We start from the raw sequence: 12,519 nt of genomic DNA, 5'->3' as shown, positions 1-12,519 counted from the left end.
TATTTTGGCAGTATGCATCAAAATGCAAAATGCACATACTTTTTTGACTTGGGAAATGATGCTTGTATAGAGATCCTAATAACATGGGAAAATAATTAGGAATAATGTTAAATAAGAATCTTAGATATTTTTTGGAAAAAGGTACCTTGAATGGATGGATAGATAGATAGATACATACATACATACATACATACATACATACATACATACATAGATGTTACGAAAAATAGGTAAATTAACTGAATGTGCAATATGATCTCAAATATTATAAGAAACATGCACAGAAAAACATGGAAGGAAATATGCCAAAATATTAATGCCTCTGGATGAGTTTATAATTGATTTTTTCTTTTTTATATCCCTGTACTTGACATATTTTCTACAATACGCATGTTTTATTTTACTATATTTTGTTTTGTTTTGAGATAGGGGGTCTCCCTATGTTTCTCAGGCTGACCTTGAACTCTTGGGCTCAAGCGATCCTCCCACATCAGCCTCCTAAGTAGCTGGGACTACAGGTGCACACCACTGCACCCAGCTGCGTGTGTTATTTTGATATCTATGGAAAAAATAAATAAAATGTTTAAGCCAAGGAAAACAAAAACTAGGTTGAAAAAGAAGGCCAAAGGGGCACACAAGTCCAGAGAGAAAGACAGACACCCCAGCAGTCACCTTCAGAGCAGAGGGAACATATTGAAAGTATTACCACCGATCTGATCTGGCACTGACTATAAAATTGCAGATTGGCTCTCTGGCTCTCCTTCCATCATCAGTTGGCCAGAATATATTGTCGCTAGTGCAAGACAAAAAGAAAAGATGAATCACAGAGACCTAGAAGTTTCCAAAACCACAGAAGAAAATGTAAAATGCTAAAAACATAAGGCCAGGCGTGGTGGCTCAAGACTGTAATCCCAGCATTTTGGGAAGCCACGGCAGGCGTCATGGTGTGCGGCTGTAATCCCAGCTACTAAGGAGGTTGAGGCACGAGACTTGCTTGAAACTGGGAGGTAGAGATTGCAGTGAGCCAAGATTGCACTACCGTACTGAAGCCTGGATGACAGAGCGAGACTCTGTCTCGAAAATAAATGAATGAATGAATAAATAAATAAATAAATAAATAAATAAAACATGAACTGCTATGGAAGAACCAGAGAGCCCTACGGCCTCCTGTAAATGACTATAGCAGGAGAGTTTCCCTGGTCAGCATGCAGCCAGAAAATTGAGTTTGGCATGATGCCTTCATCACACATTTGGCCCCCGGTAGCCCTGACTATGAAGCTTATCATAAAATAATTAGGTTTCACTGGGGCCCGAACAAAAGCATCTTGGGAATTTAACAAGATTAATTAGGTTGCTTTGTTGCTGTGGTTATGATTTTTTTCTTTTTTCTTTTCTTTTTTTTTTTTTTTTTTGAGATGGAGTCTCACTCTGTCACCCAGGCTGGAGTGCAGTGGCACAATTTCGGCTCACTGCAACCTCCGCCTCCTGGGTTCAAGCGATTCTCCTACCTCAGCCTCCTGAGAAGCTGGAATTACAGGCGCGCACCACCACGCCCGGCTAATTTTTGTATTTTTAGTAGAGACGGAGTTTCACCATGTTGGTCAGGCTGGCCTCGAACTCCTGACCTCGTGGATCCACCTGCTTTGGCCTCCCAAAGTGCTGGGATTACAGGTGTGACCCACCGCGCCTGGTCGGTTATGATATTTTAAAGAAGACTTCTCTTCTGGTCCCAAGGCCAAGGAATTCTCAATTGAAATCTCAGTTAGAACCTGAAGGATGCTTCTTGGGACTGGGAAGAGATTTTCTGTAGGCCAAATTTAGGCTCCCACTAGAGATAGTTGATAATTCTACCACATTTCATAGTGAAGCATCGGGAAGACAGGACTGAAAAGGCAAGAAGGAATGATGCAAAGTGCATAGTCCAACAGACAAGCTGGACCTGGGTTTGCCACTTTGTCTAAGTAACTGAGAATTCATTCTGAGATAAAAAAAATCACAATAATGTTCACAGCAGCATGGTTTATCATTGAAAACAAACAATCTAAAGTCCATCAACAGGAGAATGAATAAATAAATTGGAAGGTATTAATCATATAGAATATTTTATGCATATAAAAATGAATTAAAACATATGAAGTAGAACTACCCAGATAAATAAAATCTAACATATTATATTGAGGGGAAAAAAGCAAGTTGCTGAAGAATGTGTACCATATATATATATAAATTTATATATATAAATATATATATATATAATTTTTTTTTTTTTTTTTTTTTTTTTTTTTTTTTTTTTTTTTGCGACGGAGTTTCACTCTTGTTGCCCAGGTTGGAGTGCAATGGCGTGATCTGGACTCATTGCAACCTCTGCCTGCCGGGTTCAAGCGATTCTCCCGCCTCAGCCTCCTGAGTAGCTGGGAGAGTAGCGTTGGCCCAGCTAGTTTTTGTATTTTTAGTAGAGACAGGATTTCTCCATGTTGGTCAGGCTGGCTGCTCTCGAACTCCTGACCTTGCCGTCCACCCACCTCAGGCTCCCAAAGTGCTGGGATTACAGGTGTGAGCTACAGCACCTGGCCATATGTAAATTTTAAACATGTAAACCAATACTATATATCTTTTACAGATACTTACATCTGTAATAATAATATGAAAACATACTTAGGAATGATAAACACCAAATTCAAGATATTGGTAATCTCTGAGGAGGGAGAAGACTAAGATTTTGGAGTACATAAAGGGGTCTTGATTATATAGATAGTATTTGAGTTCTTAACACCTGAGGCAATATGGCACAATGTTAGGATTTTGTAGAGCTAAGCGGTGAGTCCATGATTGTAATGTTATAGACTCTGTACTTTCTGTTTGAAATATTTCATAATATAAAACAAAGTATATTTGAGGCCACGTGCGGCAGCTCACACCTATAGTCCCCGCACTTTAGAAGGCTGAGGCAAGAAGATCACTTGCATCCAGGAGTTTGGGACTAGCCTAGGCAACAAAGTGAGACCCGTGTCTCTAAAAAAAATTTAAAAATTAGCTGGGTGTGGTAGTGCACACCTGTAGTCCTAGCTACTTGAGAGGCTGAGGTAGGACGATCGCTTGAGCCTGGGAGGTGGAGGCTGCAGTGAGTGGTGATCCTGCCACTGCACTCCATCCTGGGAGACAGAGTGAGACCCTGTCTCAAAAAAAATAGAAGGTATATTTGATCAAAGTTTTATATTCACAGTAAGCAATAAGAACCCTAGGGACAGAGAAGGGTGGATGTTCCACCTAAACACTGTGCTTTCATTCCATCAACAATGAAACATCCAGGAAAGGAAACAAGCAACTCTAGAAATTCACTAGTTAGACAGAATCTCCTTGGGCATGATTTAAAGAGAGAAAATGTAAGAAAACCTGGAAAGACTAAGAAGAGTTCTCATGTGGAAAAAAATATAATTGACAGTTAACAGGGACAGATCATCCTTACCAGCCTGGAGGAATACTGCAGAGGAAAGAGCTTAGGATGTTAAATACTCTCTTATCTCCTGTATTTACCACCATTTCCTCTCTTGCTGAACACTCCTAGAAAATGGAAAGGAGTTTGTCCCAACTGCTCTTTTATGATAGCCCCAAGGCAGATAGCATCAACTTCATCAAAGACCAAAAAACAAATAAACAAACAAAAATCCCTCCAGTAGGCAATGAAACACCACAAAAAGAGCAAGGGCTATAGATGATATACCAAGAGCTATAGATGGATGAGGTTGGACAAGTCACATAACCTCTGTGAGTGTCAGTTTCCTCATTTGTTTGTTGTGAGGAATAAATGAAATAATACCTGTAAAATGCCTGACAGGTAGAAGTCACCAAAAGGAACAGAAATTCCATTCCATCCCCCTAAGGAAAGACAGGGAATGGCCAGAATCTTCCTAACCAAATGAGTAGTAGTTTCAAGGAGAGATCAAGAGAAAACACTACTTCTTGGATATTTTGGCTAAGTAGTTATTTGAAGTACAGTTGACTGGTTATTTTAAGTCATATCTCATAGACTCTTCCCAATCATAGTCTGGCTGTGTAGTTTTCTGAATTGCTCTGGTATTCTTCTTCTTCTTCTTCTTTTTTTTTTTTTTTTTTTTTTTTTTTTTTTTTTTTTGAGACTCCAGGCTGGAGTGCAGTGTCACGATCTTGGCTCACTGCAACCTCCGCCTCCTGGGTTCAAGTGATTCTCCTGCCTCAGCCTCCCAAGTTGCTGGGATTACAGGTGCCTGTCACCATGCCTAGCTAATTTTTTGTATTTTTAGTAGAGACGGGATTTCACAATGTTGGCCAGGCTGGTCTCTAATTCCTGACCTCAAGTGATCAGCCAGCCTTGGCCTCCCAAAGTGCTGGGATTACGGTCATGAGCCACCACACCTGGCCTTATTATTCTTAATAGTATTTTATCTTATGAGCAAAGATAAGAGCCCAAGATGGTTTAGTTTACTGATTCTGCAAGTGCTATTTCTATTAATTCTTTGGCACAGTGCAGTTTGTATGATGAACTCTTGTTAATAAGCTTCGTCTTTCTGAATCCTGCTGCTCCATAGGGAGCTAGGAGGCTGCAAAAGGTGGCCATGTAAAAATCTTTGCATTTATAGTTTAATAAAGAGAACATTATAACACTGGAACTTTATATTTTAAATGAAGAGCTGTGTGTCTGTTATTTCTCCTCCCCCATTTCTTTCTTTCTGTGAACAACAGTGGCGTGTGTGTGTGTGTGTGTGTGTGTGTGTGTGTGTGTTTGAGACACTCATGTCACTTCCATTTCCACCCTTCACCCCGAGTGGAGCTCAGGGTCGGCATATTTTGTGGTCAAACTGACTCTGTAGGCTACTGAAATTGTTTTTTTTTTTTTTTAAATGGGGCCTTTACTGGCCAGGCATGGTGGCTCATACCTGTAATTCCAGCACTTTGGGAGGCCAAGGTGGGCAGGTCACCTGAGATCAGGAGTTCAAGACCAGCCTGGCCAACATGGGAAACCCTACCTCTACTAAAAATACAAAAAGTAGTCAGGCATGGTGGCATGTGCCTGTAATCCCAGCTACTTGGGAGGCTGAGGCAAGAGAATTGCTTGAACCCAGGAGGTGGAGGTTGCAGTGAGCCAAGATTGTGCCATTGTGCTCCAGACTGGGCAACAAAGCAATACTCCGTCTCAAAAAAAAAAAAAAAAAAAAAAAAAAATGAGTCCTTTAACAATAAGTACCCACAGAAACTTTACCCTCTAACTACTTTTTAACTCAGAGCTGTGTGTTACACACCAACCTTCTGGAGGACTCAAAGATGGATCCGTTTCCTTTCACATTATTGAGTGATGGACCAGTGGCGCCTAAGGAAGAGCTACCACATTTTCAGGCTGTGTGAGTCTGGACTGGATCACAAGAAATAGGAGAAAGGCAGTCAAAGAAGGTGATACCAAATCATGGCAATTTTGGTAGACCTCTAGCTCAATGATCTAGAGGTGGAGGCCATTTCACCTTTTGCTCAGAGGGGCGATGGCTAGTGAGAGACTTGCTTACTTCCTCATAGTCAGACCAGCACCAAACCCTGCCCCAATACAGATACTTGAGAGAGAGGAAGACTTCCTCTTGTACAAACTGGATTTGTTCTAAAACAGAAAAAGAGTAGAGGCAGCTTCCAGAAGGACCTGTCTTATAGGAAGTAAGAGCAGGGGCCAAGAATGAAACAGATGGTGGGTCTAAGCAGGAAATGTATCCACTAAGAGCCTACAACAAAACTAAAGGTAAAATGCTGCCTGCGATCTATTCAACTAAGAGAAGTACACCAGACGTGGTTTGCTGGGATGCTTCTGACCCCCATTTACTGGTCATGGTACTCAATTTGTTTAGGGTTTTATTTTTTATCCTGTAATTGGAGTCTTTGATTGTGAAGAGGTACTTAATTATAATTTGCCACAAGAACGATTGTGGTATGATTACAGGGATCTCAATGAGTTGGTAGTTCCTGAGAATAGAGTAGTATTATTTGGTTACCACTATTCCTGAGTAAATGCATAATTGTAATGTTAAAATGAACCTCTTTGAGGTTAGAGCTAAAACTGAGTGTTGGAAAGGGCTGATTGTAAACTCATCAATTTGTCACTCCAGTGAGAGACCATTTAAACTAGGGAGTCAGGGTGTGTGGCAGGGTGGAGGGAAAGGTTTGCACTCTTGCCCAATTTTTCTCGAAATCTAATTTACAGAATATTGAATTAATCCACCTCCAGAAGATGGTGGCATACACATGGTAGATAAGTGGCAAAGCGATCGTCCAGAACACCCCTGGTGTTCCTTTGACCTATTTTCGTCTCCCCAGCATGAGAATAGAACCTCCTACACCACAGGAAAGAGCAAAATAACAGTGTGGATAGCCCCCAGGCTTTGATAAAATTCACTCCCTTGCTTTCCTAGTGTGAGCAATAATCTGCTTAAAAAGTAGAAAATAAAAAACCAAAAACTGCTGACTTTATTCATTCTTCTTCCATGGTGCCACCAAAAGCATAAGGAGTTACTGAAAAAAAAAAAAAAATTCCCACCCCCCACCCCGCCATAGGAAAAATCCCTACCTCTAATAAAACCTGAGTGGAGGGCTGGTGGTTTTTTCATTACTTACTTAGTGTTTTTTGTTGTTGTTGTTTTTGGTTTTGTTTTTTGAGACGGAGTTATGCTCTTGTTGCCCAGACTGGAGCATAATGGCACAATCTCGGCTAACTGCAACCTCTGCCTCCCGGGTTCAAGCGATTCTCCTGCCTCAGCCTCCCAAGTAGCTGGGATTACAGGCACCCGCCACTACGCCCGGCTAATTTTTGTATTTTTAGTAGAGATGGGGTTTTGCCACGTTGACCAGACTGGTCTGGAACTGCTGACCTCACAGGTGATCCACCAGCCTCGGCCTCCCAAAGTGCTGGGATTACAGATGTGAGCCACCAAGCCCAGCCTAGTGTTCTATTTTTATGACAGCATTTGTTTTCACTTTATCTTTCCAATGAAAGTTTGGAATTAGTAATAATATAACATTGTGCATAAACTGTAAGTGAATAACTGATATGAAGTGTTGCTTGGTGTGAATAAAAAAGCCAATGGTGACTTTGGGGATTTTATTTGTCTTTCTGTGTTTCAGTTACCTAAATGGAATCCTTCTGGAGTATTGTAGGTTTGGGGAGGCTAAATAAGTTGCGTTTCATAAATGAACAGAGGTGGCATTTATATCAGTAAGACAGCTAGTTGCATCAATTTTGTCTGATGCTGTCTAAAAGAACTAATTTAAGCTAAATGGGGAAAAGGTCAGAAAACAACAACTACCCCCCCCAACACACACACACACCAACAACAACAACAAAAAATATGTTTTCAACTTTAGAACAAAGCTTCTATTCTTTGTAGCTCTGTCAGTGTGTATGGGCAAAATCAGTTGGGCAGCAGTTAGTGTGTGTCCATAACTGCAGGTGCAGCCTCCATATCCTTATTAGTTCCCTTGGTTACAGACCCCAGTGGGACAATGTTTGAAAAATTACATTCACTGTCTAGGAAATTGGGAACTGAAAGTCCAATATTTGCCTCAGTGGAGTTCTGGCACCTGCATTATCCCTTCTGGGTATATCAAGATCAACAGCTGCATAGATACTTGCTTTTCACAGATTCTACACATATCATATAAAGGTGAATAGTGTAAAGCTACCTCTACACCTTACTAAGCACACAGGTGTGTGCCATTTAACATCTAGAGCATTCCATTGCCTTATACAAGAACCCAGTTTATATGAGCTCACAACATCAAACCAATCCCCCTAATTCAGTGTGCATCCATTATACCTGAAACCTGACAGAGCTGGGGGCTGTGGGAGGAGGGTGGTAGGAAGAAATTATTTTGTGAGCTGTGCACATTTTTGTTCCATTTGAAACTAGGTAGCTAGGCTGAGGGGGAACCAAGAGGGATGAGGACTAATGTCCTGGGTCCTTAGGAACTTTCATTATCAACAGCACACAGGTGAGCTCCAGAAAGAAGAAGCTATGGCCGCAGTGATTCTGGAGAGCATCTTTCTGAAGCGATCCCAACAGAAAAAGAAAACATCACCTCTAAACTTCAAGAAGCGCCTGTTTCTCTTGACCGTGCACAAACTCTCCTACTATGAGTATGACTTTGAACGTGGGGTAAGTTTCTCGACTATGAAACCTGAGTTTCAAGATGTCAAGGACTTGGCCTTAGATCTTTCTTGGGGAAGAGGTAAATTTTCATTGGTAGGAAGAGGGGGGTAGAATGGACCTAAGTCCCTTCAAATTCAGCAAAGTATTTCCTAGCCTATAACTAGCTAAAGCCGGCAAGTCAAAGGTCCTAAGAAGCCACAAGGAAAATATTACCGTGGAATCTTGGAATTGATGAGCACTCATGAAATGATTATTGAGAATGAAATCGAAGAGTTGGAAATTGCTTCCTTACTTCCTATGAGGAAGGCACATACAGTCATTCACTCTTCCATGGTATTTGCCCTCCATTTGGTAGTCAAAGATTAGATTTATAGATCTGGAAGGATTTTTTTTTCCCCCACATGACAGGTCCTGATGTAGCCTGTGGGTGCCACCTCACTATGTTGAATGATTAGATAACAAAATCTAATCATCTGGTTGCTTAATCTCTCTTAATCTTTCTCCGTTTTCTTCCTCATTCTATTTCTCAGAGAAGAGGCAGTAAGAAGGGTTCAATAGACGTTGAGAAGATCACTTGCGTTGAAACAGTGGTTCCTGAAAAAAATCCTCCTCCTGAAAGACAGATTCCGGTAAGAAGAGACCAATGTCTGAGACGGGGAACAGCAGATTTGAAGAAATTTGCAACATTTAAATTCTCTGTAAATAGACTGGTGATGCTGTGCAATGTGGAACACAGTCAAGTTTCCTTTAAAAAATCTTCACTCTACCACATTGGTTATAAAGAATCTTAGCTTCTTTCTTTCAGATTCAGAACATCTCACTAAACCTGGAAAATTTGTTAACACAAACTTTTAAATGATGCTATATCAAGTTTTCAAACTAATCAGAGATCATTGGTTTTATTCCCTCAGTTACCAGGATCAGATTTAGAGGCTTGAGTATGTCTGAATGCCAGAATCCTAGGGCTCTGAGTCACATGATATTCTTTAATACCTTACTATTCATTCTCCTCTCACTTTCCAGAGCAAGAGGCATAAAACCTACTGACTTTTGAGTTCACTTTTAAAAAATATATATCAATTTCAGTATTTCTTTCTTTCTTTTTCTTTTTTTAAACAGAATCTTGCTCTGTTAGCCAGGCTGGAGTGCATTGGTGCCATCTTGGCTCACTGCAACCTTCATCTCCTGGGTTCAAGCAATTCTCATGCCTCAGCCTCCCAAGTAGCTGGGAGTACAGGTGTGCAACACCATGCCTGGCTAATTTTTCATATTTTTTTAGTAGAGACAGAGTTTCACCATGTTGGCCGGACTGGTCTCAAACTCCTGGCTTCAAGTGATCCGCCTGCCCCAGCCTCCCAAAGTGCGGAGATTACAGGAGTGAGCCACCCACTGTATCTGACCATTTTCGGTATTTTCTTGATCACAAGAGAATTGCATATTTATTATAGAAACTCTGGAATATATAAAAAACACAAAAAGATTAAAATGATGCATAATCCTGTTACCCAGTTAAAACAACTATTAACATATTGGTGTACCTAGACTTACAGATGTTTTTCTTCACTAAGAACACATACACATACACTTATATATATGTTATACATTTAAAACATAGACTCATAGTACACATCTTGCTTTGTAACCTACTTTTTCAATGTAACGATACGTGGGAAACTTTTCCTCATGGCAATAGATATTCTCTAATAACATGATTTTAATGACTGCATGGTATTCCCTATTATGGATGTATTGTAATTTGTTTAACTAATCTCCCATTATTACACATTCTGTTTGTCTACAAGTGCTTGATAGTATAAACCATGTTGAGAGGAACAATCTTGCATACATCTTTCTGTACTTTTTTTATTCTTTTCCTTATGATAATTTCCTAGAAGTAAAATTTTGTTCTTCTCTTTAAGAAAATCTGTGCACTTTGGTTATTTTTATCTTTTTATTTCATTTTCTAGAAGTGGAATTGAATTTCATACACACCTACAAGCTATATATGAGAGTGCCTGTTTCTGTACATTTTTTCCAACACTTGATATTTTATGTTGTTGTTATTATTATTATTTGAGACGGATTCTTGTCTGTCACCCAGGCTGGAGGGCAGTGGTGCGATCTCTGCTCACTGCAACTTCCACCTCCAGTTCAATTGATTCTCTTGTCCCAGCCTCCTGAGTAGCTGGGACTACAGGTACCCACCACCACACCCGGCTAATTTTTGTATTTTTAGTAGAGATGGGGTTTTACCAGGTTGGCCAGGCTAATCTCGAACTCCTGACCTCAAGTGATCCTCCCACCTCGGCTTCCCAAAGTGCTGGGATTACAAGCGTGAGCCACTGTGCCCGGCCCAACACTAGATATTTTAAATACTAGTTAATTTGACAGCCAAGAAAAATAGCATTTCAGGCGGGGCACGGTGGTTAACGCCTGTAATCCCAGCACTTTGGGAGGCCAAGGCAAGTGGATCATGAGCAGGAATTTGAGACCAGCCTGACTAACACGGTGAAACTCCGTCTCTACTAAAAATACAAAAATTAGCTGGGCATGGTGGCGCGAGCCTGTAATCCCAGCTACTCGGGAGGCTGAGGCAGGAGAATTCCTTGAACCCCGGAGGTGGAGGTTGCAGTGAGCCGAGATCGCACCACTGCACTCCAGGCTGGGGGACAGAGCAAGACTCCATCTCAAAAATATATATATAGCATTTTATTGCTAACTTATTTTGCAATTTCTTTTATTCATAAAGTTGGTCTACTGCTCGTTTATATTTTGTGAATTGCTCATTAATTTTTGGTCCTTTTTTTTTTTTTTTTTTGAGACGGAGTCTCGCTTTGTCGCCCAGGCTGGGGTGCAGTGGCCGGATCTCAGCTCACTGCAAGCTCCGCCTCCCGGGTTTACGTCATTCTCCTGCCTCAGCCTCCCGGGTAGCTGGGACTACAGGCGCCCGCCACCTCGCCCGGCTAGTTTTTTGTATTTTTTAGTAGAGACGGGGTTTCACCGTGTTAGCCAGGATGGTCTCGATCTTCTGACCTCGTGATTCCCCCGTCTTGGCCTCCCAAAGTGCTGGGATTACAGGCTTGAGCCACCGCGCCCGGCCCTTTTGGTCCATTTTTTACATTGAGATGTTTACCTCATTTCTAATACTTTTAAAGAGATCTTGATATAAGAATATTTATCCTGGCCGGGCGCGGTGGCTCAAGTCTGTAATCCCAGCACTTTGGGAGGCCGAGACGGGCGGATCACGAGGTCAGGAGATCGAGACCATCCTGGCTAACACGGTGAAACCCCGTCTCTACTAAAAACTACAAAAAACTAGCAGGGCGAGGTGGCGGCGTCTGTAGTCCCAGCTACCCGGGAGGCTGAGACAGGAGAATGGCGGAAACCCGGGAGGCGGAGCTTGCAGTGAGCTGAGATCCGGCCACAGCACTCCAGCCTGGGTGACGGAGCGAGACTCCGTCTCAAAAAAAAAAAAAAAAAAAAATAAAGAATATTAATCCTTTAACTGTAATGTATGCTGAAAATGTTTTTCAGTTTATCCTTTATCTTTCAATTTTGTTTATGATGCTTTTTGCCATATAGGGATTTAAAGTCTATGTCATCAAATTAGTTCAGCTTTTTCTCAATAGTTCTAAGTTTTATCATTATGTTAGAAAAAGCTTGCCTCCCACAAGGTTATATAAATAATTGCTTATATTTACTCTCAGTCATTCATGGTTTTATTTTTTATATTAAGCTCTTGAATTTATCCGGAATTTTCTTTGGTGTATGGTGTAACATAGCTACCTAACTCCTCTCCTCCCCACAACATTAGTGGTTAAATATTTGTCCCAACAACAATTTTTTAGAAACCTTCATTTTCCCAATGATTTGAAATACCTGAGTCTCTCTTGACTGGGTATGCGCTGGGTCCTATTGGATATGTGTCCCTTTTGACCTATAGAAAGTAATCACTAAGAATCAGCCTTGTCTGTGCAGGAGAAACTTCTGAAGCCACAGCAAAAGGCTTCCAGCACCTAAGGAAATTCAGAAAAGAGTAATGCATCAACCAATAGCCATTTTTTCTTATTTCATTACAGAGAAGAGGTGAAGAGTCCAGCGAAATGGAGCAAATTTCGATCATTGAAAGATTCCCTTATCCCTTCCAGGTGAGTTACTTTCTCTTACCAAGTCTTGAAAGGCCCCTGTAACACAATTAGAAGGTGTGGTGGGGTGCAGGGCAGAGGGAAGCCTACGAGCACCCAGTGAATAGAAGTTGAGGTGGACAAGGATGCTGAACCAAGAAATGAGACCGGCATGGGTTGAGAATGTTTGCTTTTCTATTTACCTAATCTAATATAGTTTCTTTTAGTCTCTATAC

At 41.1% G+C, this 12,519-nt stretch overlaps 1 protein-coding gene across 2 annotated transcripts in view; it reads left to right on the top strand.

The window, feature by feature from the left end:
- BTK (Bruton tyrosine kinase) overlaps positions 1 to 12,519 on the top strand; it is a 37,023-nt gene that overhangs the window by 3,232 nt on the left and 21,272 nt on the right. For both annotated transcript variants that reach the window (XM_030933942.1, XM_010359645.2), the window contains exons 2-4: positions 7,995 to 8,165; positions 8,690 to 8,788; positions 12,239 to 12,307. In XM_030933942.1, the coding sequence (XP_030789802.1) occupies positions 8,025 to 8,165; positions 8,690 to 8,788; positions 12,239 to 12,307 (309 nt within the window). In that variant the 5' untranslated portion in view covers positions 7,995 to 8,024. The remainder of the gene's footprint in view (positions 1 to 7,994; positions 8,166 to 8,689; positions 8,789 to 12,238; positions 12,308 to 12,519) is intronic.

The sequence above is a fragment of the Rhinopithecus roxellana genome, chromosome 7 (assembly GCF_007565055.1).
Source record: "Rhinopithecus roxellana isolate Shanxi Qingling chromosome 7, ASM756505v1, whole genome shotgun sequence".
Taxonomy (NCBI): domain Eukaryota; kingdom Metazoa; phylum Chordata; class Mammalia; order Primates; family Cercopithecidae; genus Rhinopithecus; species Rhinopithecus roxellana.
The sequence above is the reverse complement of the archived record's forward strand: the minus strand, read 5'-3'. Positions and strand labels throughout refer to the sequence as shown.